Below are 26,650 nucleotides of genomic sequence, written 5' to 3' on the forward strand. Positions count from 1 at the left end.
GCTTCTCTAGTCCTTTCCTCCTTCCCTACTTGATGCCAGCTGAGGCTCTCAGCTTCTCCAAGACTCTCCTTCTCAGCATCCAATGCGCTTCTTTCCCCTCCTTTCCAATGATTCCTTTTCTGCCTCCTCTTACCCTTCTTACAGAGTCATCACCAAGAGCCTTTTTAAAATTCCAATGATTCTGAAACCTGCATCTTCAATCAGTCTTAGACTCTGCTCCACTCACAGACCAAGGGGTTTCCCTCACCCTTTTGCCCACTCTGCCTTTCCCACTTCTGGGATGGGGTTCCCACTCAAGTTAGGGGCCCAGAGTCGTCCAGCCCTCTCCTCTGTGTCTCAGCCCGCTCCTGGGAGAGCTCCATAGGCCCCTTGTGAGTCCTTCCTGGCCCCACCCTGTTAGGTCACCCACTCACGCTTGTCTTGGAGCCTGTGAGGGGCCAGCACTCCTCCCAGCTTACAATCTCTCCGTCTTCAAAATATTCCCACACTGAGTTGCTTATTTAGAAGCTTCCAAACCTGACTGTGTTCACACGTGCTGATCACAACCTGTAAACAACACGGTCCTGGCTGCCTCGTCAAGTCAGTAACCACAAGATGTTCCTGCCCTCTGTGATCCCCTAGCAGGATAATTTTCACCCCCAAACACTTGCTCGTGGCGTGTTTCCAGTCCTGTGTTTTCCTTTATTTAGTTCTTCAATATTTATTCAATGTTATATTGAATATTATATTCAATATTCTTCAATGTTATTTCTTCAATATTTACTTCTCCAACATTTATTTCTTCAATATTTCGTCAATCAATTTCCCCTGCCCTTTCTCACTCCTTGCCAAACACTACTTATCTTCCAAAGTCTGCTCAAAACCTGCATCCTTATGATGCCTCCTTTTCCAGTCTGGAAATACTTCTATGAACACTGTGTTTAAACGTCTAGTTCAGCCCCCTATCCCTACGTGATAGGTTCTTGCTCTTACAATTCTGTCTTCTCTACTTTTGGCTGCGCTGGGTCTTCTTGGCTACAGCGCACAGGCTTCTCACTGCAGCGGCTCCTCTTCCTGAGGAGCACGGGCTCAGGGCGCGGGGGCTCAGCACTGCGGCTCTAGAGCGCAGGCTCAGTAGTCGCGGTGCTCGGGCTTGGTTGCTCCATGGTGTGTAGGCTCTTCCTGGGTCAGGGGTGGAACCCGTGTTTCCTGCATTGGCAGGTGGATTCTTTACCTCTGAACCACCAGAGAAGCCCCATCATAGATTCTTGTCTTGAACATTCTCTCAGTTTTGTGGGGTTGATTCTATGTCAAACTTATCACCTCACAACCCAGAAATTCTTTCATTAAACCGATATTTTTGAAGCACTTATGACATGCCAGGTACTATTCAGAGCTCTAGGGATGCATCAGTGAGCAAAACAAAGACCTCTGCCCTTGCGGAGCTGACGTCAGGCCAGCTGAGGGCCAGCATAGTGATTTTGTCTTCAAAGGTACTCAGCGAATGTTCGTATGAATGGAGGATAGAAAGGAAAGATGAGAAGGACGGGGTGGGGGTGGAGAAAGGAGGAAGGGCTGTCCCAGAAGAGTCCCCCTTCCCCGAGATTCTCAGATTGGGTGGAGCCCCTCATGAGCTGCGGCTGAGCTGGATTCCCTGACCTCATCTGGGTCCACACCCACATCCTTAGATGTTGCTGGCTCTCTAAGAATCAAGCCAGGGTTATAGGGGCAATGAGATATGGTCTCTTCTGTGTTGAAAGGGCTTTGGCTAATATAACCAGACACATTTCCCTTGAGAAGAAAACCTCAGCTTTCATGGGTATAAAGAATGTGACCTACTTTATTTCCTTGGCTTCCCAAACGGCCTTGACTCCCTGCCTCTCCTGCTGGTCCTGGAAGCCCCTGAAATGAAAGAAGGATTGCAAATATAGCAGAAGATAAATCAACTTTCCTTGAAACTCTCGGTATCTCTTCTAGGAGGAAAATGAACCACAGATGGAGAAAGAGTTACAGCTTTATTGACTCCCGCTCTGGAAAAAAGTACCACAACTGTCAAATGAAGACTAGTAAATAAAAGAAAATTAATAAAGTGATTCAGACCAGATGTTGCCTAAATGACTGTGATTCCCGGGAGTCTTCTCTTCCAGAGAGATTTTGGGTTCTCAGTGTTTGGCTGTTAGAGCAGATGTTGTCAAAATGTCTAACATTTGAAGTAGGCATTTCAGATGACATTTGCCTAGAACTGTATTCTTCCTCGTTCCTGGTTTTGAAAAAGTGTGTTGTTGTTGTTAAGGTAAACTTATCTTTGTTTGCAAAGAATATGATTAGTATGATAGAAAACTCAAGAAACTTTACTAAAAATAATTAACACTCATAAGACATGTTCAGGTGGTACAAGATAAACGTTCTGACATTTTTTTCTCTTAGATAAATCAGAAGAGTAAGCCTAAATAAATTTCCATTTACCAATAAGAGAAAAAAAAACTGAAAAATACTCAGGATAAATTTAACAAGAAAGATAGAAGATCTACATAAATAAAGTTTTAAGATTTTATTGACAAACATGATAGCAAGACAAACAAGTAAGCATATTATGTGTCAATATGGAGAATCTATTTGATGTGATAGAAGTCTCTCCAGTATTCTAGAAAGCATGCATGCTTTCCTTTTTTAAAATTAACTTATTTTACTTGGAGGATAATTACAATATTGCGGTGGGTTTTGCCATGCATCGGCATGAATCACCCATGGGTGCACGTGTGCCCCGTCCTGAACCCCCCTCCCCCCTCCCTCCCCACCCCATCCCTCAGGGTTGTCCCAGTGCACCGGCTTTGGGTGCCCTGCTTCATGCATTGAATTTGCCCTGCTCATCTGTTTCACATATGGTAATATACATGCTCCAGTGCTATTCTCTCAAAGCATCCCACCCTCGCCTTCTCCCACTGAGTCCAAAAGTCTCTTCTTTGCATCTGTGTCTCTTTTGCTGCCTTGCATATAGGATCATCATTACTGTTGCTCTAAATTCCATATATAGGCATTAATATACTGTATTGGGTTTTCTCTTTCTGAATTACCTCACTCTGTATAATAGGCTCCAGTTTCATCCACCTCATTAGAACTGACTCAAATGTGTTCTTTTTTATAGGTGAGTGATACTCCATTGTGTATATGTACCACAACTTGCTTACCCATTCGTCTGCTGATGGACATCTGGGTTGCTTCCATGTCCTAGCTATCGTAAACAATGAGCATTGGGGTACACGTTTCTCTTTCAGTTCTGGTTTCCTTGGTCTATATGCCCAGCAGAGGAATTGTTGGGTCATATGGCATTTCTCTTTCCAGTTTTTTAAGGAAGCTCCACACTGTTCTCCATAGTGGCTGTACTAGTTTGCATTCCCACCAACAGTGTAAGAGAAATATATAATGGAGAAAAAGAAAATCTCTTTAACAAATGGTGCTGGGAAAACTGGTCAACCATGTGTAAAAGGATGAAGCTAGAACACTTTCTAACATCTTATACAAAAAATAAACTCCAAATGGATTAAATATCTAAATGTAAGACCAGAAACTATAAAACTCTTAGAGGAAAACATAGGCACAACACTCTCTGACATAAATTACAGCAAGATCCTTTACGATCCACCTCCCAGTGTAATGGAAAAAAAAATAAACAAATAGGATCTAGTTAAACTTAGAAACTTTTGCACAATGAAGGAAACTAGGTGAACAACATCTAGTTGTTAAGGTGAAAAGGCAGCCTTCAGAATGAGAGAAAATGACGGCAAGTGCAGCAACCGACAAAGGACTAATCTCCAAAATATACAAGCAGCTCATGCAGCTCAATACCAGAAAAACGAACAACCCAATCAGAGTGGGCCAAAGAACTGAACAGACATTCTCCAAAGAAGATGTACAGATGGCTAACACACACACGAAAAGATGTTCAACATCACTCATTATTAGAGAAATGCAAATCAAAACCATAATGGGGTATCACCTCATGCCGGTCAGAATGACTGCCATCAAAAAGTCCTCAAACAATAAAGGCTGGAGAGGGTGTGGAGAAAAGCCCACTTTGTCGGAAGAGCTTTAGAGCAAAACATTCAAAGACCCCAACTCAGAGCAGCCCAACTGCCTTCCTATGTTATTGACACTTGGGATTGAACTTTTCCTTGGGGATTTCCAAACATATGGCAACAGAAATCTTTTTTGGTTAAACTGTTTACAGTTACTATTTATTTGTAAATAATCCAAACACCAGTGAATTGAAGTCATTTTCCCATTTTTTTTTTTTTTTGGCCATGGCTACTATAATTTAAAAATAAACAAACCAAATCTGTATAATAAGCATGATACTAAGTTAATTTTGTTCAAGATGAAAAAACTAACATTAACTTTTCATCTTTTAAAAAAATTAAAGATTTGATAAGATGGACATAAAAAATTTCCTAATAGGAAAGACTGCTGAACAACAAATTCGTTTCTAGGGAAGACAGTAATAATTTTCCTACAACCCCAAACAGGGAGAGTCTCAGTTTCCTCACCCTCCGTGGCTCTTTTTCCTTTCCCTCCTAACTTTTACTTCCATCACTGCATGGAGTTCCCATGACCTGTGTGTTCAATCCAGCTGACTTTATAATGTTATCTTACTTGAATTTAATACTGTGTTCTTCGAAGCTTTTCCATTAACTTTTGTAACACCCAGTTACCATGGTTTTCCTGTCTCCTCTCTGGTTCCTTCTCAGTAACCACTGAAGACTCCCTTTCTATTGGCCTCATAAACCTCCATGTACCCAGGGCTCCTCTGACCTTATTTTTTTTTTACTTCATCTGCTATTCCTGAGTGACAGCCCCATAGATTCACATACCACTTCCACAAAAATGATCCTAAATATATGATTCTGGTCCAAACCACTCAACTGGCCAGCAGATTCATCTAGTAAGATGCCTATTGGGTATTTCTGAAGAAGGAAATGGCAATCCAGTATTCTTGCCTGGAAAATCCCATGGATGGGTGTTCCCTGGCAGGCTGCAGTCCATGGGGTTGCAAAGAGTTGGGAACAACTCAGCAACTAAACAATTGGGTATTTCATAAAAATTGATCACCAGAGATAGTTATATTCACCACCAGTCACGCTCAGTCCTCTTCATAAGGGACGGTGCCACCCTGACTTCCCTTGAAACCCAGGTCAGAAACCTAAGTACCATCCTAGACGCCTCCCCCCAGACCATCTTTCAAAGCCATTCAGCCACAAGTGCTACAGATTCCATTTCCTCTCTGCCCATCTCGCTTCCGTTCCCAAGGCCATCACCTACTTTCAGGTTCTTCTTAAATGCTCGCCCCAATTCCCAGCTTCCCTAAATGTAGCCTGGCCTTGCTTTAATCCATTCTCCTCTCTTTCTCTCTTTTGACTTAAAATGTCAGGCTGACGACGCTCTCGCTTTGTCTGAAATTCTGAATTCTAAGCAGGTTTCACAGTAATGCTGAAGGTCTTTATTGACACGTGAAATTCCTCCAAATGTGGCTATTGCACGCCTGTGCTTTCATCAGTCACTCTAGGGTCACGCTCCTCAAACCACGTGAAGTTCTCAACCTCTTCCTGTTGTCTTACGGCTCCACACTTGGGCAAGTTGCTACTTTAGCTGTTCCATTTTCTGTCTAGAGAGAGGTACAATCTCCCTTTCCTGAAAAATCTTACTTTCAGCATTACTTTTTCAGGAAGATCTGAATCCCCTGGATGAACTGGATCTCATAATTGTCCCACAGATTCCTCTGCTCTGTATGTAGCTGTTCATTTATTTCACTCATCCACTAGATGCCAGCCTGGACACTCCTTGAAGGAAGGGACATGTCTTATTGACTTTGCATTTCTGGAACTTAGTATTGTATGTAGAACCAATCGGTCCACCCATCCATGCCTCTATCTATCCATCCACTTATCCAAGAATGGTCCCCAAGAGGGATGAAATAGTGTGTTTAACTTGTTGGTTTTCCATGTGAAATTTGTATGTATTTCACATGTACATGAAACATACTTCTAAAGTAGTTTTTATTTTTCCTTGGCAAGAGGGATATATTGGAAGTCTTATTTAAGAGCTCATTTTTTTTGTGTTTCCCCTAGACATAAAGAGCTCTTTGAGACAAAGCAGACTTCTCAGAGCTACTCATGTATAGTCCCTACAAGCACACACAAGCACAATGGGAGATTATCCTGTTTGAAAGTCATCCAAAGTAAAAGATTTCTTGGATGGGTAGAAATGGACAGATTTGTAATCAGAACATCAGAAAACCTGATTCTATTTCCTGGGCCGGATCACACAAACTGGGGTCTGTGACTGCTTGAGTGGCGCTCAAGCTTCAGTGGATTGCTACCCAGATATATCACCCACTCAAATACTGCTGATTGTAAAAGGGACATGTTTCTAAAGGAGAGAAGGAAAATTCCCTGTGACTCCCAAGATATCGAGTCAAAAAACTGACTTGATCTGAGATGAAGAGCAGCTGTGGAGAATAAAGAGGCGCCCAGAGCATCAGCCCTACTGGACATGAGTTGGAGCAAGCTCTGAGAGTTGGTGATGGACAGGGAAGTTTGGCGTGTTGAAGTCCACGGGGTCGCAAAGAGTTGGACATGACTGAGCGAACTAAACTGAACTGAAAAGGAAAGGACATTGGTTAGAGGTCAGATCTCCATCGGCTTTGTTGTAATGTTGGACTTTTATTGAGCATTTATTTTGGGCAAGGCATTGTACTGAGATGTATATATTCTTTGCGGCTCCATGGACTGTACCCCTCCAGGCTCTTCTGTCCATGGAATTCTCTAGGCAAGAATACTGGAGTGGGTAGCCATTCCCTTCAGGATATTTATATATAGACGTATTCAATCCTTACAACAGTACAATGAGATACATGTTTCTAACACCATTTTGCCAGTTAAAAACAGATTCTCAAAGCATTTAACCCCAAATCACTCAGTTAATAAGGGGATGAGATGGGAACTGAACTCAATTCTGTCTCTAGAGACTGAACTCCCAGCCACTCTGAGGCCCATGTTTCAGATAGGATTTCACAACTCTGACCGTACATGTACCATCTGAGATTGGAGTTTTAAAAACGTGAATCTCCAAACTTGATGCAGGAGGCTGGGGCAGATCTAACCTCCAACATGGGCGATCTAGCCTCCAACTCTGACACAGAGTCCTTGGCAATCACAACTGCTTAAGTGAGGATACAAAGGAGATGCTTAGAGCTTAAATGTTGTTTTTTCTTTTCTTAATGTCTTAGGTAGCATCTTATCAGAGAGGGTTGCACTAGGAGTTTGGGATAAATGGCTGGGACACTGCCAAGAACATGTTGACTTTGGATAGGCTATGACAGGGCAGGGGCAGAAGACGTGGGTCCTTTCCACACTGAAAAGAAATCCGTCTCACTATTTTTATGGGGGTAAAATTCTTTCTACACTCACAACCAGCAGATATCAGGCCGGGATGGAATACCTCAAGGAGGTAAAATTCTCAGCTTCTGGAAGAGCCAGATATGAGCTAAGTCTGAGAAAATGAAAATCAAGAGAGCAGCAAGGGGAGGGTTAATGCAAGAACACGCGCTGAGACACCTAAGAAGGTGCTGACCTGGACAGTTCTAGTCTAGGAGACAGCCCCTGCGCTCAACTGCCGATCCTTCTTGGTATACCCCACACTCTTGGTATTCCGATCCTTCTTGGTATACCCCACACTCTTGGTATTCCGATCCTTCTTGGTATACCCCACACTCTTGGTATTCCGATCCTTCTTGGTATACCCCACACTCTTGGTATTCCGATCCTTCTTGGTGTACCCCACACTCCATCCACATCGAACCATTTATGGCTTCCCAGATTCACCTTGATCTCTCTTTGTACAACACAGTTCCTTTCCCATGCCTGTCTCTCCCTTGCTCACCTGGAAAACACCTCCTTATCCTATAAAAGCTAAGCCACTGTCCTCCTCCTTAAACTCCACCTTCTCTCCCACTGCTCTATCCCCTGGGTATAATTCTATTTTAATGTTCAGCATATCACCTCTCAATGATGTGTTTGCACGAGTTTCCTCTATGAGATTGGGAGCATCTGGGGCTAGGGTCTGTGTCTATCTCAGCCTTTATTTCACTGTCGGGCCTGACCCACGGGAAGAGTGTATCAGTGCTTGTTCGTCAAGTGAGTGAACGAAATGGTTGATGATCCGACCTAGACTACACAGACTGATGAAATTTAACCATTGTGAGACAGATTATGTATTGCCATAGAGATACTACTATTCTGGCCTTCCTTGGATGGGCATTAGCGTGCCTTGGGTATAGAATGTACCTGTTAGGTAATGTTGATACAATATGGTAGTAATAAATGTTTATATGATGCTTATTGTAATGCAGGCATCATTCTAAATTCCTATATATATTAAACCATTTAACTTTCACAATAATCCAGTGTGGTATTATAACGATTATCAGTATATAATTATAATAGATATTATTACTATTCTCATTTTGCATCTGGGAAAGTTGAGGCACAGAGAGGTTAAATAAATTACCCAAGGCCACACAGCTAAGAAGGTACAAATCTGGCAATCTAACCCAGGCAGCTTGGCTCCAGACTCTGTGCCCTTGACTACTATGCTAGGCTTTGTAAAAGCTACAGTAGAAATTATGTTTTGTATTCCAAATTGGCACTGGATAACCTCAACCTTCCTTGATATTTCATATGATGCTAGTGATTATCTCACTAATAAGTCTAAGTATTCAAGGAACAGTGCCAGTTCTAACTGGAATTAGTATTTTGCATCTATTTTCCATTTCTTTTCTAGGCATTGGTTACATTAGCAAAGAGCTTAAAAGTAAACCAAACAAGAAGGGAACAAAGGAAGGTACAAAAGAATATGCCATTCTTTCAAAGTTCTTTCTTCTTTTTCGTTATGCTATGGACTGTATTTCTTTTATCACATATTCCTGACTGCATTAGCACGTTTGATTTATGCAGAATGCTTCAACAGTGCATCAATTAAGTCTGCAGGACACCATCAACAAAAATCACATCCCTTTTTCTAACTGTACATCCTAAGAAAAACTTTAAAAGACTTCAGTTAGGAAACACTCATCTACTTCCATTTGAGACGCTGGTCCTTGTGCTATGAAACATTGTGAAGCCTGTGTCGGCGGATTTATAAAGCCAATAAAGAATAACTTTCTCTTGTTCTTGGATTGTTTGTCTCCCATGGTTTTCCTCTGAAAGCAATAATTTTGAGATCCAGTTCATCACATCCTAAGCATAGAAAATTCTATACATTTTGAAATGGTATTTTCACCGTGTTGACAAAGGTGTTTTAAGAAAAGCAAAGAAAGAAAGGAACCATACTTTCCAGGCAGGTAAACAGAAGAGCTCAGCTAGAGGGAGGTGGTGCCTTTTGACCAACTGGCAATGCCAAGAGGCTGGATGATTTATGATATGACCAAACCTGCCAAGGTGAGATTAAGGGGCACCCAGTAGAAGTATGCTACACGGCAAATGAAATACCTTATTTGAGTAATAGCCACTTGGATAAAATTCTGGATTCTAGAGCAAGGGAATTATCAAGCTCTGGATTTCAACCAATCTACATCTCAATATTTCACACAAACAGATGATATAATTGTCACATATATATATATATTTCCTTTGGCACGTACTGTTATTTTAAAATCCCAATTTGTGGTGCCAGCAAGCTTTTTTAGATTCAAGGATGTGAATGCAAAGCAGTTACTTTTCATTAGTTTCGTTCTACATGTAATTTTAAGGTTTCCATGCTTTTTGAAGGGGCACATCCATCAAAATTAGGAACAATATCATTATGAACAGTAATTAATATGCTTTTAAATATTGTGTCATTAGATACACATTCATGCAAAGAGGTTCTTAAAATTTTTGAAGATGAACATATCCCCTTAAATGTTGGGCCACTGCCCAGTTTAACTAATGGACACGAAGTAATGGATTTGCTTTATCCTCATGTGAGCCCTGAGCACAAGTCCCCACTGAGAATCATTCATTCATTTAATAATTGATTCATTATACAAATATGCATTGATTCTGTTGTGTGGCAGCACTGTTATCCTGGGCTCTGGGACAAAGTCCTAGCTCTCCCAGAGCTTACAATTTAGAAGGAAAGACAAAGAGCTAGTCTGGTTCAGTTCAGTCGCTCAGTCATGTCCAGCTTTTTGCAGCCCCATGGACTGCAGCACGCCAGGCTTCCCTGTCCATCACCAACTCCTGAAGCTTGCTCAAACTCATGTCCATCAAGTCGGTGATGCCAGCCAAACATCTCATCCTCTGTCATCCCCTTCTCCTCCTGGCTTCAGTCTTTCCCAGAATCAGGGTCTTTTCCAATGAATCAGTTCTTCCCATCAGGTGGCCAAGGTATTGGAGTTTCAGCTTCAGCTTCAGTGCTTCCAATGAATATTCAGGGTTGATTTCCTTTAGGATGGACTGGTTGGATCTCCTTGCAGCCCAAGGGACTCTCAAGAGTCTTCTCCAACACCGCAGTTCAAAAGCATCAATTCTTCTGTGCTCAGCCTTCTTTATAGTCCAACTCTCACATCCATACATGAATACTGGAAAAACCATAGTTTTGACTATATGGACCTTTGTCAGCAAAGTAATGTCTCTGCTTTTTAATATGCTATCTAGGTTGGTCATAACTTTTCTTCCAAGGAGTAAGTGTCTTTTAATTTCATGGCTGCAGTCACCATCTGCAGTGATTTTGGAGCCCAAGAAAATAAAGTCTGTCACTGTTTCCATTGTTTCCCCATTTATCTGCCATGAAGTGATGGAACCGGATGCCATGATCTCAGTTTTCTGAATGCTGAATTTAAGTCAACTTTTTCACTCTCCTCTTTCATGTTCATCAAGTCGCTCTTTACTTCCTTTTCGCTTTCTGCCATAAGGGTGGTGTCATCTGCATATCTCAGGTTATTGATATTTCTTCTGGCAATCTTGATTCTAGCTTGTGCTTCATCCAGCCCAGAATTTCACATGATGTATTCTGTATATAAGTTAAATAAGCAGAGTGACAATATACAGCCTTGATGTACTCCTTCCCCAACTTGGAACCAGTCTACATTTCCATGTCTGGTTCTAACTGTTGCTTCTTGACCTACAGATTTCTCAGGAGGCAGGTAAGGTGGTCTGGTATTCCCATCTCTTGAAGAATTTTCCAGTTTTTTGTGATACACACAGTCAAAGGCATTAATGTAGTCAATGAAGCAGAAGTAGATGTTTTTCTGGAACTCTCTTGCTTTATCTATGATCCAATGGATGCTAGCAATTTGATCTCTGGTTCTGCTGCCTTTTCTAAATCCAGCTTGAACATCTGGAAATTCTCAGTTCACACACTGTTGAAGTCTCACTTGGAGAATTTTGAAGATTACTTTGCTAGTATGTGAGATCAGCACAATTGTGTGGTTGTTTGAACATTCTTTGACAATGTCTTTCTTTGGGATTGGAATGAAAACTGACCTTTTCCAGTCCTGTGGCCACTGCTGAGTTTTCCAAATTTGCTGGCATATTGAGTGCAGCACTTTAACAGCATCATCTTTCAGGATTTGAAATAGCTCAACTGGAATTCCATCACCTCCACTAGCTTTGTCTGTAGTGATGCTTTCTAAGGCCCACTTGACTTCACATTGCAGGATGTCTGGCTTTAGGTGAGTGATCACACCATCATGGTTATCTGGGTCACGAAGATCTTTTTTGTATAATTTTCTTGTGTATTCTTGCCACCTCTTCTTAATATCTTTTGCTTCTGTTAGGTCCATTCTGTTTCTGTCCTTTATTGAGCCCATCTTTGCATGAAATGTTCCCTTGGTATCTCTAATTTTCTTGAAGCCATCTCTAGTCTTTCCCATTCTGTTGTTTTCCTCTATTTCTTTGCATTGATCACAGGAAGGCTTTCTTATCTCTCCTTGCTATTCTTTGGAACTCTGCATTCAGATAAATGTATCTTTCCTTTTTGCCTTTGCCTTTCATTTGTCTTCTTTTCTCAGCTATTTGTAAGCCCTCCTCAGACAACCATTTTGACTTTTTGCATTTCTTCTTCTTGGGGATGGTTTTGATCACTGCCTCCTAAACTATGTTATGAACCTCCTTCCATAGTTCTTCAGGCACACTGGCTATCAGATCTAATCCCTTGAATCTACTCATCACTTCCACTGTATAATCCTAAGGGGTTTGACTTATGTCATACTGAATGGCCTAGTGGTTTTCCCTACTTTCTTCAATTTAAGTGTGAATTTGCAACATGGAATTCATGATCTGAGCCACAGTCAGTTCCTGGTCTTGTTTTTGCTGACTGTATAGAGCTTCTCCATCTTTGGCTGGAAAGAATATAATTCGTCTGATTTTGGTACTTAGCATTTGGTGATGTTGATGTGTAGAGATGTCTCTTGTGTTGTTGGAAGAGAGTGTTTGCTATGACCGGTGCATTTTCTTGGCGAAACTCTGTTAGCCTTTGCTCTGCTTCATTCTGTACTCCAAGGCAAAGCTTGCCTGTTACTCCAGGTATCTCTTGACTTCCTACTTTTGCATTCCAGCCCTCTGTGATGAAAAGAACATCTTTTGGGGGGTTAGTTCTGGAAGGTCTTGCAGATCTCCACACAACCATTCAGCTTCAGCTTCTTGGGCATTGGTGGTTGGGAAATAGACTTGGATCACTGTGATGTTGAATGTTTTGCTTTGGAAAGGAACAGAGATCATTCTGTCATTTTTGAGATTGCATTCAAGCACTGCATTCTGAAGGAGATCAGCCCTGGGATTTCTTTGGAAGGAATGATGCTGAAGCTGAAACTCCAGTACTTTGGCCACCTCATGCGAAGAGTTGACTCATTGGAAAAGACTTTGATGTTGGGAGGGATTGGGGGCAGGAGGAGAAGGGGATGACAGAGGATGCGATGGCTGGATGGCATCACTGACTCGATGGATGCGAGTCTGAGTGAACTCTGAGAGTTGGTGATGGACAGGGAGGCCTGGCATGCTGCGATTCATGGGGTTGCAAAGAGTCGGACACGACTGAGCGATTGAACTGAACTGAACTGAACTGCATTTCAGACTCCATTGTTGACTATGATGGCTACTCCATTTCTTCTCAGGGATTCTTGCCCACAGTAGGATAAAATGGATTAAATTTGCCCATTTCAGAAATGGCTAAGCTAAGAAAATATAGTCTATGATAGCAGGTAGGAGACTTACTACTCAAAGTGTGGTCTAGGGACCAGCAGCACTGGCATCAACTAGGAGCTTGTTGGAAATGTAGCATCTCAAGCCCCATCTCACACCTGCTCAACCAGAATCTGCAATTTAAGTTCTTTATGTTTGTTCACTGTCTTGAAGGTGAAGAAGTGTTGATGTTGGACAGTCACTTCCAATACTGGGTGTATATGTTAGAACCACCCGAGGAGAATTTGGATTTAAGTGGTCTGGAGAGGGTGTTTTACAGTCCTCCCAGGAGATTCTTATGTGTGGTTAGCTGAGGACCACTGAAGTAGCTTGTATTCTGAGTGCAAGGGTAAGCCCCTGAGAACTGGGATTAGTGAGTCATGTGACCTGATTTACATAAAGAAGGAATTCTTAAGGTCACAGTAATGGCTGAGCTGTTATCTTTCGCCTCTGTGTCTGACGTAATGACACCCTCTCTGCAAGGCAGTGACCAGAACATGATGTGGCCACCATATTGAGTGCCAAGGTCAAACCTCATACACTTTGCTGGTTCACAGGCAGTAGATAACTCCATCTGAGGAGAGGCAACCACAAGGACATCCACACGCAAGCCCACATCAGAGCCAGGTGCAGTCACTGTCTCTCATTACATACCTGGGGGCCTTTACTTCCCAGATTCCCTTTTTCTCCTTTCATTCCGGCTTCTCCTCTTGGGCCCTACATATAGAGAATTAGCATTATTTTCTCCCAAAAAGAGAACATTAACTTAAGTATTAAAAATGGAAATGCTAAGTCAGTAATGTGGACAGAAATTGAAAAGAAAACTCCGTTCATGCCTTTGGTTCTGTCTTGATCGGTCTCCAAGGCATAAGGATCCAATCTAGTGTCTAAATGGCTTGGCATTTTCAGTCAAAGTGAAGAAACACTGAACAGCTCAATTTTCCAGTATTGCCTTATAATTATTCTAAAGGATCTTTGTACCAAAATTCATGTATCTGTTACTTTAGAAGTAATTTTTACTTATGTAAATCTGAAAGTGGAATATTTAAGTGGATTTTCTATTTAATAACCACACTAAAGATTTGTCATAAATAAGACTTAGCACACTGTAAGACAAGATTTAGATAATTGTACATCTGGAGTATTATGTTTTCTATTAATTTTGGATTCCATATGTTATGCAGAGAAATCTTCATACCGTGTTTGGCTTTTGCATCTCATTTTAAATTATGTCATAAAAAAGCAACTGCCTCTAAAATGGATGAGGAGATGTAGTGTTACTTGTTTAGCATGAAATAAAGCCAGCCAATCTATTGAAATGATTCCCTTCAATCCCAGTGGCAAATATTTCTCACTTGAAGGTAAGAAAAGTGAACATTTCTAAGTTGCCAAGTAAGACAAACAAAAGCTAGAAAGCAATAAGAGGTCTAAGGGGTAGACTGTTTACTGCTGTGAAATGTGGATTAACTTTCTCCTCTGATGTTTAAGGATATATTGCCCAACTTCCATGCAGTAAGCTGACAACATATAAAAGTTACTTCCTTTTTAAATTTTTTTAGCTACATAGATTACAACCTTGAAAAGCTGCAGGATCATTGCTGTCCTGTACTTGCCAAAGATTAAATTTACTTCTCAAGATTTCAAAAGTAAAAGTTTAGAGAGAAAAAAAATATTTTAACTTTCTTATTCCTGACCTTTGTTCAGCATTTCTGAGGACTTCCCTTCCCTTCTCATGATTGCTTTAGGCAACATTTTGCTCTTTCTGGCATGTTTCCTTACCCCTCATGTAACCAGTGTTAAGAGCCAACCATGGCTTGTTCTTTGCAAAGGAAAAAGTGCTTGAGGCAGCTCCCTAGAGAAGTGAGCTAGAAAGATGACTATACATCACCCCCACTGAAGACCTCAGTTCTATTCTTTGCTGGGTAGAGCCAACTTTTCTACATTACAGGCATCCAGATACATAGCTAAATTGACCAAAATTCCCAGTTTTGAGGCCCAGAATTTTCTTTGGCTCAAGGTCTCCCTAGGATTCACTAGTCAGCCTGGACCATTGTACAGAGACTGCTGCCCAGAGTTCATTTCCTTTTCACCTCCTGACCGGGAAAAACTCTTTATAAATATTGTAAGTTCATATATATCAGCAACATGTACAAACGCTATACAAGTCAAGACTGTATTGCTTCCTTACTTCATTACTCTGAAAACTTGAAACATCTGTACTTTTGCAAGGAGGTTGTATTCTATAAGGGTTCAGATTCTTCCTTCTGTTCTCGTAGGCTGATTAGTCTTGTTACATACCTGAGGGCCCTTAAGCCCCAGTGACCCTGCAAGTCCATCTGGACCTGGGATGCCTGGTTTCCCCTGTGGGGAGGGAGAATCAAACTGTTAACATTATTTTCTGAGAAACTTTGTCTTCTTTATGTGCAAGTTTCTAAATACCTTTTCAATCATAATGGCAATGCAGGATCTTTGAAAACTAAATGTAAATACAAGAAGGGAAACAAAAATCTTCTATAATCTCATCAAGGGGAGATAACCGCAGCTTAATATGTTGGTGTAGTTACTTTCATTCCTCAAACACCTCATGCGTGTGTGCATATATGCACACACAAACACACACTCCCTTCTTTGCCTGTAACACTGGTTATATACTGTACCAAACTTGCCTGTAACACTGGTTATACACTGTACCAAACTTGCCTGTAACACTGGTTATATACTGTACCCAACTTGCCTGTAACACTGGTTATATACTGTACCAAACTTGGGTGTTGAACTAAAAAAACTCACAATTTACTTCACATTTTCTTAAAAGATCTCCATGCATCTATCTTACATTATTATTTATATTCAAATACTATATTATATTTATATTTAAATACTTAAATAGCTAGGGATCAAAAGTTGAGCATTCCCTTCACATTGCCTTTGAACTGTGTCACAGATAAGAATTTCAAATAAGATTAAAATATTTAATTTAGACAACTGGATAGCCTTCATTTATGTCTCAGTTGTTACACACTTAAATGAGATTAATCGTCCCTCACTGGTGCCTTTTCCTAGAAATAATAAAGAGGAAATTTCTCAACACTTTCTTTCCCCAATCTTATCTGATTCACTTCATGCTATTTGTTTTTTTTTTGGATTTGCTATCCATTTTGTCGCAATCTAACCTTGAAAAGTATGTGTGTATGTGTGTGTGTGTGTGTGTGTGTAGCATCTGTGGATAGTAAATTCTTAGTCTTTGTCTACCTAGAAATGTTTTATAATCACTCATAGTATAGCTAGGTATAAAATTGTAGGTTATTTTTCTTCTGCACTTGCAAAAACCTACTTTGTTGTTTTTGGCAAGTGTTATTGTTGAGCAGAAGCCTGCTGCAATTCTAATTGGTTATTCCTTTCATGGGTAAAAATGTTTTTTCTCTCTGGTAGTGTTTGCGATGTTTCCTTAACATGATGGAGTTTTACGATGATGTGATTGTGAATAGATTTATTATTTATCCTTATTATATTTTCAGTCTGAGGATGTGTGCTTCTTCAATTTTGTAAAACTCTAAATTACTGCTCTTTTATAAATATTGTAAGTTCATGTATAATGTATCACCAGCATGTACAAAGGGGACATGATATGACAGCTGGCATGGTCAACTTTTGAACAAAACATTCGGATTATCCAATTTGTATTAAGGTTTTATTGTACTCTCTTGGTTAAAAAGGCATTTATGCAAATTATGAATACGGTTTCAGAGTTAACTGAACAAAAATTTGAAAGAAAGGTGTGTGTGTGTGTGTAGCATCTATGGATAGTAAATTCTTGGTCTTTGTCTATCTGGAATGTCTTATAATCACAGTACAGCTAGGCATAAACTTGTAGGTTATTTTTCTGAAAACAACTGGAATTACTAGAGTTTGTATTTGAAATCCAAACAAAGTTAAATTTAATACTATTTGGGCCAAGTATTGTTTCTTATCTTTAATATTTAGAGTTTTTTAAAATCAATTTAAATTTAATTTTTTAAATCAATTTCAATCAATTTAAATTTTTAAAATCATATTTAATTGTCTCTAAAGATTTGAGTTCTTTAAGTTATAGCCTAAACGTTTTCCCAAATTTGATTCCACAACCAATATTATCAAAAAGCAGAATAAACTTAGACTTTCCAAAGGCTTTATTCAGGCTCCTTGACTGGACACACATTGTTTATCATTGGAAGCTTAGAAAATAAAAATAAATAAATAAATAAATAAAGGTCTCTGTACCTGTGGGCCTGTATGTCCCCTCTGGCCATGAGCTGCCTACAGTAGGGAAAAAAGAAGATATCATTAACCCTGAAAAATTATTTTTAAAGTTTAACTTAAATTAATAACAGACCCCTTGGGGCATTGACACTAAAACAAAAAGTCACCACATATTGCTTTAAATTACTGACTGCACCATGAAAGCAAAATATTGCCAACTCTGAATTTCTATCCTAGGGCAATAGATGAATAAAACCATAGGCAATGTAAATCTATACATACTTGTTGGAACAGATTGGGTCAGTAATGCATCCTCTACTAAATTACTACTAGAACTTAGCATAAGCACCAAAATTGGCTGACTCAAACTGTATTTTTCACTTTTCCAGAGTGCTACCAAGTAAGCCAGAAACTAAGTGTAGCAATGGCCAAAAGGCAGGAAGCCAGAGGAAACACTAGGATAATTCATCAATATTATTATAGATTGACTTCAGAAGTGAATGATAGCAGAGCTAATTTTATCCCTCATTCCCTTCAAGAAGTCAGATATGCTTACCTGTCAAAAATGAAAGATCAACTTAAGCACTCAAGATTACTCAATTTAGTATGTTAACAAAATACTTGATAAAAAAAAATGGCTAGACTACATGGATTTTTCCTGCTACTGTCAAATATAACGTGAAAATCTGAGTATTTCTAGATCAATATTTCAAGAGACAAAGACATTTTATTGTCTAACTCAGATTATAGCATGACTGATATCCAGGATTTGTAAAATTCAATACATATCAGGCATTTTTGTAATGGAAACTTATTTGAGATAGTCAAGTCAAATTTCTATGTGAGGCTGGTCTTGAAATTTTTAAATTCTTCTAATTATGTTTCAGTGAAAATCTCTTGTTATTTAGGAAAGAGACTATGTGTCTGGGATATGATTAGAGGCTTATTTCTTTAACACCAAATGATGACTGTCGAAATGTCCGTATCAGAGGGATGAAGAGCAGTTTTCTCTACTCCTTTCACACAAGGGTTTTATCTTTTCTGGTTCAATTCACAGCAGTTTCATTTAGAAAAATATCTATCCAACATCTACTATCCACAAAGTATATAGGATGGGAACCATAGGATCATAAAGGTGACATAGAGTTCTTGACCTCAGAAGGTCCTCACCACTTGGGTTAGTGGGGAGGAGATAAATACTACAAATATTTACAAGGCAGACTATATCAGACGCCATAAGAAAGGGGAAGACAGAAATATGGGTTTCTCCCAATTGAAAAATGACCTAATAGACATTTCTCCAAAGAAGAAAAACAGATGGCCAACAGGCACAAGAAAAGATGTTCAACATCACTAATTACTACAGAAATGCAAATCGAAATTATAAGGAGGTACACTTCACATTGCTGGATCATAGAAAAAGCAAGGGAGTTCCAGAAAAACGTCTACTTTTGCTTCACTGACTGCGCTGAAGTTTTTGACTGTGTGGATGGACATACCAGAGCATCTTACCTGCCTCTTGAGAAATCTGTATGCAGGTCAAGAAGCAACACTAAGAACTGGACATGGAACAATGCACTGGTTCCAAATCGGAGAAGGAATATGTCAAGGCTGCATATTGTCACCCTGCTTATTTAACTTACATGCAGAGTACATCATGTGAAATGCTGGGCTGGATGAAGCACAAGCAGGAATCAAGAATGCTGGGAGAAATATCAATAACCTGAGATACGCAGATGACACCACCCTTATGGCAGAAAGTGAAGAGGAACTAAAGAGTGTCTTGAGGAAGGTGAAAGGGGAGAGTGAAAAAGCTGGCTTAAAACTCAACATTCAAAAAGCTAAGATCATGGCATCCGGTCACATCACTTCTTGGCAAATAGATGGGGAAACAATGAAAACAATGACAGACTCTATTTTCTTGGGCTCCAGAATCACTGCAGATGGTGACTGCAGCCATGAGATTAAAAGATGATTGCTCCTTGGAAGAAAAGTTATGACCACAAGGTAGTGTATTAAAAAGTAGAGACATTACTTTGTTGACAAAGGTCCATAATCCAAGCTATGGTTTTTCCAGTAGCCATGTATGGATGTGAGAGTTGGACCACAAAGAAGGCTAAATGCCAAAGAATTGATGCTTCTGAACTACGGTGTTGAGAAGACTCTTCAGAGTCCCTTGGACTGCAAGGAGATCAAACCAGTCAACCTTGATGGAAATCAATCCTGAATATTCATTAGAAGGACTGATGCTGAAGCTTTGGCCACCTGATGCAAAGAACTGACTCATTGGAAAAGTCCCTGATGCTGGGAAAGAATGAAGGCGGAGGAGAAGGGGACGACAGAGGACGAGATGGTTGGATGGCATCACTGACTCAATGGACATGAGTTTGAGTAAGCTCTGGGAGATGGTGAGGGACAGGGAAGCCTGGTGTGCTGCAGTCCATGTGGCTGCAGAGTCAGACACGACTGAGTGACTCAACAACAACCACTTCACACCAGTCAGAATGGCCTTGATTGAAAAGTCTACAAATAACAAATGCTGTGGAGAAAGGCTGTGGAGAATAGGAAACCCTCCTACACTGTTAGTGAGAATGTAAATTGATGCAGCTACTATGGAGAACAACGCGGAGGTTCCTCAAAAAACTAAAAATCGAGTTGCCAGATGATCCAGCAATCCCATTCCTGGGCATATATTTAGACAAAACTATAAATTCAAAAGCACATGTACCCCAATGTTCATTGTAGCACTACTGATAATAACCCGGACATGGAAGGGACCTGAATGTCTGTTGACAGATGCACAGAAAAAGATGTGGTTCATACATACAGTGGAATATTAGCCATAGAAAAGAATGAAACAATGCCATTTGCAGCAACATGCACGGACTAGAGATTATCATGCTAAGTGAGGTGAGTCAGAAAGAGAAAGGCAAATACCATACGATATCATTTATGTGGGAACCTAAACTTGGAGACAAATGAATCTATCTATGAAACAGACTCACAGACATAGAGAACAGACTCGTGATTGCCAAGGGGGAGGGCACTTGGGGGGAGGGATGGGCTGGGAGTTTGGGATTAGCAGATGCAAACTATCATATATAGAATGGGTAGAAAACAAGATCCTATTTTATAGCACAGGGAACTATGTTCAATATCCTGTAAGAAAACATAATGGAAAGGAATATGAGAAGAAATACACAGATATATACATAGACATATAACTGAATCACTTTGCTGTACAGCAGAAATTAATACCACAATCGACTGTATTTCCACAAAATAAAGTAAAGCCTCTAAAAAATAAAATAGTTGGCCAGTATTTGTCATCATGTGTGGCTTGAAGTTGTGGTCATTTTTTGTTAATTCATTTTAAGTTTTTTTTAATTGTTTTTGGTGAGTTGCATAGAAGTGCAGTAGTATAAAAAAATCCCTTGACTTTACCATCTTGAGGTGGAATTCTGCTTTTACTCCTGAATGATGCTGCTGAATCCATAACTCAAGAAGGGGACATATTTTTCAGGAGTTGTGTGGTTTAGCTAATAGGTGGTGATATTGCCTTATCCTCCAGAGAGATTATCGCCTCTATAAAGTAAGAAAAGTTCATCTCCCATGCCAGGATTTTTTGGATGATATTCTTTAAGTTCAAAATACTTTCCTGGGGTATGTAAACTGGCTCCACCCTTTTAGAAAGTCAAATAAATAGCAAATGTACTTTTTAAAAACTTTAGATGCATTAGAAAGGGCTTTCCCAACAATTAAATTCTGCACATTTTAAACATAATCCCTGTTCTTATTTTTCTCTGTCCTACAAAGAAAAGTATGTTCCAACATATAAAAATATTTTCCTGTTGGAATATAGTAGCTGGTTTTATGAGCTTCTGCTCAGAAAATACAATACATAATAATGCAATGTGTTAAACTAGGTTTTATTTGTCCTCAAATTTAAAACGTTAAAATTGTATTAGTTTCAGATGTACAACATAATGATTCCATACATGTATATATTACAAGAAGACCATCATTCAGCTAATAAATCTAGTTAACATCTATCACTATGTGTAGTGAGTAGGGCTGGATGAAGGAAGTTGGAAAAGGCTGGATAACTAAATAAAGAATGGAAAGAAAACGTTGCACCATAAGAAGAGACACTGGGTTCAGAACCCAATGCAGGTATTTAAGTATATTTTATTAAAGTTATATTTTCTTAATGGATAAAGATTTTATTTTATAATGTCAATTATTTTCCAAGAAGTCAAGCATAGAAACTCTTTTAAAAAGTACTTATTGAAAAAAATAACAACAAAGATCCCAAAAGGTTTCATAAGCAAGTGACCTAATTTTGCTCTCAGATATGTTTTTATAGGCATATATTATATATAATCTCTTTAGCAGTACAGAGTATCCTCAAAAAACTTAAATATAGAAATATCATATCATCCAGAAATCCCACTTCTGGGTATTTATCAAGAGGAAACAAAAACACAAACTCAAAAAGATATACCCACCACGTGTGTTACACACACACACACACACACACACACACACACACACACACACACACAGTGGAATATTATTCAGTCATGAAAAAGAAGGAAATCTTGCCACTTGTGACAACATGGATGGACCTTGAAGGCGCTAGTGTTACTTGCTCAGTCGTGACTGACTCTTTGCAACCCCATGGACTGTAGCCCACCAGGCTCTTCTCTCCATGGGATTCTCCAGGCAAGAATGCTGGAGTGCATAGCCATTCCCTTCTCCAGGGGATCTTCCCAACCCAGGGATCAAACCCGGGTCTCCTGCATTGCAGGAGGATTCTTTACCATCTGAGCTACAGGGGAGTCCTGAAGAAATGACACTAAGCGAAATAAATCAGAAAAAGACCAATACCCTATGATCTCACTTATATGTGGAATCTTAACAAAATGAATAAACCAACCAGCTAAACTCATAGATACAGAGAACAGAAATGAGGAGTTGGGGGGGGGGGATGGTGTGTAATGGGTAGAGGAAATCAAAAGGCATAAACTTCCAATTAGAAAATAAATGTCATGGGATTTAATGTATAGCACGATAGCTTATCTGGTAAAGAATTTGTCTGCAATGCAGGAGACCCCAGTTCTATTCCTGAGTCAGGAAGATCCCCTGGAGAAGGGAAAGGCTACCCACTGCAGTATTCTGGCCTGGAAAATTCCACGGGTTAGTCCATGGGGTCACAAAGATTGGACATGATTGAACGACTTTCACTTCCCTTAACCTCACATGATAACTGTCGTCAACGATAGTATGTCATTGTGTAGTTGCTGAGTTGTGTCCGATTCTTTTGCAACCCCATGGACTATAGCCCACCAGGCTCCTCTCTCTATGGGATTTCCCAGGCAAGGATACTGGAGTGAGTTGCTGTTTCCTTCTCCAGGGGATCTTCCAGATGCAGGAATTGAAACTGTGTCTCCTGCATTGGCAGGCAGACTCTTTATTGCTGAGCCACTAGGGAAGCCCAATAATATTATATTGTATATTTAAAAGTTGCTAAGAGAGTAGAAGGGCTTCCCTGGTGGCTAAGGGGTAAAGAATCCGCCTGTCGGTGCAGGAGACACGGGTTTAATCCCTGGGTTAGGAAGATCCCCTGGAGAGGGAAATGGTAACCCTCTTCAGTATTCCTTTTTTTTTTTCCTTCAGTATTCTTGCCTGGGAAATCCCATGGACAGAGGAGTCTGGTGGGCTACAGTCCATGGGATCATAAAAGAATGGGACACAACAAAGCAACTACCCAACAACCGAGTAGATCTTAAAAAGTTTTCATCACAAGAAAAAAAAGAATCATAACTATGTGTGGTGATGGATGTTAACTAGACTTACTAGCTGAGTGGTGATCATCTTGTAATATATACATACATGGAATCATTATGTTGTACATCTGAAACTAATATTATCTATCAAGTATATCTCAGTAAAATATGTATTTATAACATTTAAAAATTTAGCACAAATAAAAACTAGTTTAATATATTGCATTCATTATGCATTCTGTTTTCTGAGGAGAAGTTCACAGAACCATATATTATAGTTCATCCAAGAAAATATTTTTATATCTTGGAACACAGTCCTCTTCTTTGCGAGTCAGAGAAAATGGAAAGGAGACCAGAGGACTCGCATCAGGACTGACTTTTCTAAGCAGTCATAAAACTTGGCAGAGGAATGGAGCCTTGGACTTCAAACCTCAGTGGGCTAGTGAGCAGGCCAGACTTTGACTACTCTTCCCCTAGTTGGCTACTCTTGCGTTCTCCTTGGGCAGTGCTTTCCTCCGATGTGGTAATCTCCCCTGCAGCCAGCACTGTCTGGCCTTGGCTTCAGGGCCCTTCCTGCGTCCTTTGCCAGCTCCGCCCTGAGTCAGTTTTCCCCAGGGTAGTAAGTCCCGGGGAACCGCCCCACCACTAGCCATTGCATCACTCCAGAGCGGGCCACTTTGTCTATGTGGGTCCTTACTGTCTTCCTTCTGGAGCCGGGAGTTCCAGGGGGCCCTGGCCAGCCTCTTCTTCCCTGTCAAAGGAACAGACAGAGGTTTGACAGTAACGACACGGCTCAGACATGTGTGCTCCTCAATGCTGGTTCGTTGCACTCCCAGGAGGGTGGATGGGGACACACAGGTTAGACTTATCCTCCCTGAGAGATGAGGCCCTAACCCACCAGCCACAGATCACACCTCTCTGAGTGCAGGATGTGGCTCCATCTGCTCATCACCACCATCTAACTTGTGTTTGGGCTGTTAGTTAAGAGTATTTCAACCGAACTGTCCCCGCTGTGTTGCCATAGAATCATCCGTGTGATGGGATGCCTACAACCTGTGTGAATTTCTCTCTTGGAACTTCCTGTTCTGTCTGGCTAACCTGTGTAACAGCCTAATTAGCACCCTCATCTGAATAAACTCTCCCAATACACATCCTCCCAAGGTAGGAGAAGGGGAGATAGAGTCTAATACAAGACACACACTGGCCACTTAATAAAAAATGACAGGTAACGTTCTCTGGAAGTTTATGATGTGGCAGGCTCTGTCACTGAATTCCCACATCCCTTTCCAAAGCAGGCTACTTGTCCAGTTTTGAAGATGAGAAAGCAGAGGCTTGTAGAAAGTAGCTGAGGCCACAGGGCGGCTAAGGAACAGAGCCTGAAATGGAGGCTAAGCCTTTTCCCAAAGGGCTTTCTCACAGGTGGAATCACCAAAGAACTTCCCCACCATGAATCCAGTGACACACATTTTCCAGACAATTGTTTTCCTAAAGTTCTGAAAAACAAGCGTACGTGGTCAGATTTAGATGTATGCTATCCCATAAGACTAATCTCAAGAGACGTGCCTTGAGAGTGTGGCCTGTAGATATCTACCAGATCTTATTCTCTCTCTGCTTCTTTTAGGTACCAAGTATAATATGATATCTTTCTAGGACATGTGTCCTCTGGATCCTGGGAAGGCCAGGCGTTCTTTTGCTAGTGCTTTCTACCAGCTAGCCCTACATTTTAAATCAGAGGTTAGATCTTTGCATCAGATTCAGAAGAGAGAATGTGTCTTAAGTTCCAGCATAGCAAATAAGAAGGGATAAATGAATCTTTCTGCTTCTAAAAATAGATTTTCTGTATCAGGTATATTCACTCTGATTCCAGATTCTTTATACGTACTTCATATTCTATCATTAAAACCCCGAGCCCACCATTGTCACATATTTACAAACTTACTTCCAAAAGCCCACAGTTACCTGTCTTCCAAGTTCTCCTTTCAAGCCCTTGGGTCCCTCTATGCTACTGTCAAATCCAGGAACTCCCTGAAAAATAGAAAATAATAGGCTTTGAACATTTCTCCTTAAAAATGTAATATGGTTGTAACATACCTGGTCACCCCCCAAAAAAGTGACAAGAGAAGGTTAACCCATTTGAAAGCAGAAGTAGGCTAAATTATAAATGGCTTATAAATATCTTCCTTTCCTCCCAAGCTCTGCATTAGCAGGAGAACATGGAGACCTAAGGCAAGTGTGTGGGGCCCAGGTGAGAGCTCGTGATGGAACACACAGCCGAGCAGGCAGAGAGACATGAGTTGCGTTGAGGGCAACTCCTATCCTGGGTCTGGAGGTGTTTCCTTCTTGCTACTACCCTCTTTCTCTTAGCTTCTGGTCTTTCTTGGGGCCTCGGCAAGTTTATATTTGAGGGTTGGTAGATTTTACCCCCTATCCCGTGCCCTTGGGGAAGGCAAAGTTTTTTTTTTTTTTTTGGTCATTTGTTTGTTTTTATTGAAGCCTAGTTGATTTCCAACAGTGTGTTAGTTTCAGGTGTACAGCAGAGTGATTCAGTTATATATACATATATATATGTACATTCTTTTTCAGATTTTTTTCCCTTATAGATTATTACAAGATATTGAGTAGAATTCTCTGTGCTATACAGCAGGTCCCTATTGTTTATCTATTTTATATATAGTAGTGTGTATATCCAGAGAAGGCAATGGCACCCCACTCCAGTGCTCTTGCCTGGGAAATCCCATGGACGGAGGAGCCTCGTAGGCTGCAGTCCATGGGGTTGCTAAGAGTCGGACATGACAGGGCGACTTCATTTTCACTTTTCAGTTTCATGCATTGGAGAAGGAAATGGCAACCCACTCCAGTGTTCTTGCCTGCAGAATCCCAGGGACAGAGGAGCCTAGTGGGCTTCCATCTATGGGGTTGCACAGAGTCAGACACGACTGATGTGACTTAGCAGCAGCAGCAGTGTGTATATGTGAGCGCTGAAGAATTGATACTTTCAAACTGTACTGCTGGAGAAGACTTTGGAGAGACCATTGGACAGCAAGGAGATCAAACCAGTCAATCCTAAAGGAAATCAATTCTGAATATTCATTGGAAGGACTGATGCTGAAGCTCCAATACTTTGGCCACCTGATGCAAAGGGCTGACTCATTGGAAAAGACCCTGATGCTGGGAAAGATTGAAGGCAGGAGGAAAAGAGGGCAACAGAGGATGAGATGGTTGGATGGCATCACCGACTTAGTGGACACGAGTTTAAGCAAACTCTGCGAGATAGTGAAGAACAGGGAAGCCTGGCGTGTTGCTGTCCATGGGGTCACAAAGAGTTGGACATGACTTAGCAAGTGAACAGTACATAGTGTGTGTATGTTAATCCCAAACTCCTAATTTATCCCTACTCTGCCTTCACCTTTGGTAACTATACATTTGTTT

The 26,650-nt window shown here is 40.5% G+C and overlaps 1 protein-coding gene across 2 annotated transcripts in view; it reads right to left on the minus strand.

Moving 5' to 3' along the window:
• The window catches only part of COL6A6 (collagen type VI alpha 6 chain), a 124,415-nt gene that overhangs the window by 45,543 nt on the left and 52,222 nt on the right, over positions 1-26,650 (minus strand). For both annotated transcript variants that reach the window (XM_069568296.1, XM_069568290.1), the window contains exons 19-24: positions 25,181-25,246; positions 23,919-23,972; positions 17,454-17,489; positions 15,492-15,554; positions 13,848-13,910; positions 1,819-1,881 (exon numbers count right to left, since the gene is read on the minus strand). In XM_069568296.1, coding sequence (XP_069424397.1) covers positions 1,819-1,881; positions 13,848-13,910; positions 15,492-15,554; positions 17,454-17,489; positions 23,919-23,972; positions 25,181-25,246 — 345 coding nt within the window. The remainder of the gene's footprint in view (positions 1-1,818; positions 1,882-13,847; positions 13,911-15,491; positions 15,555-17,453; positions 17,490-23,918; positions 23,973-25,180; positions 25,247-26,650) is intronic.

The sequence above is a fragment of the Ovis canadensis genome, chromosome 1 (genome assembly GCF_042477335.2).
Source record: "Ovis canadensis isolate MfBH-ARS-UI-01 breed Bighorn chromosome 1, ARS-UI_OviCan_v2, whole genome shotgun sequence".
Lineage (NCBI taxonomy): Eukaryota > Metazoa > Chordata > Mammalia > Artiodactyla > Bovidae > Ovis > Ovis canadensis.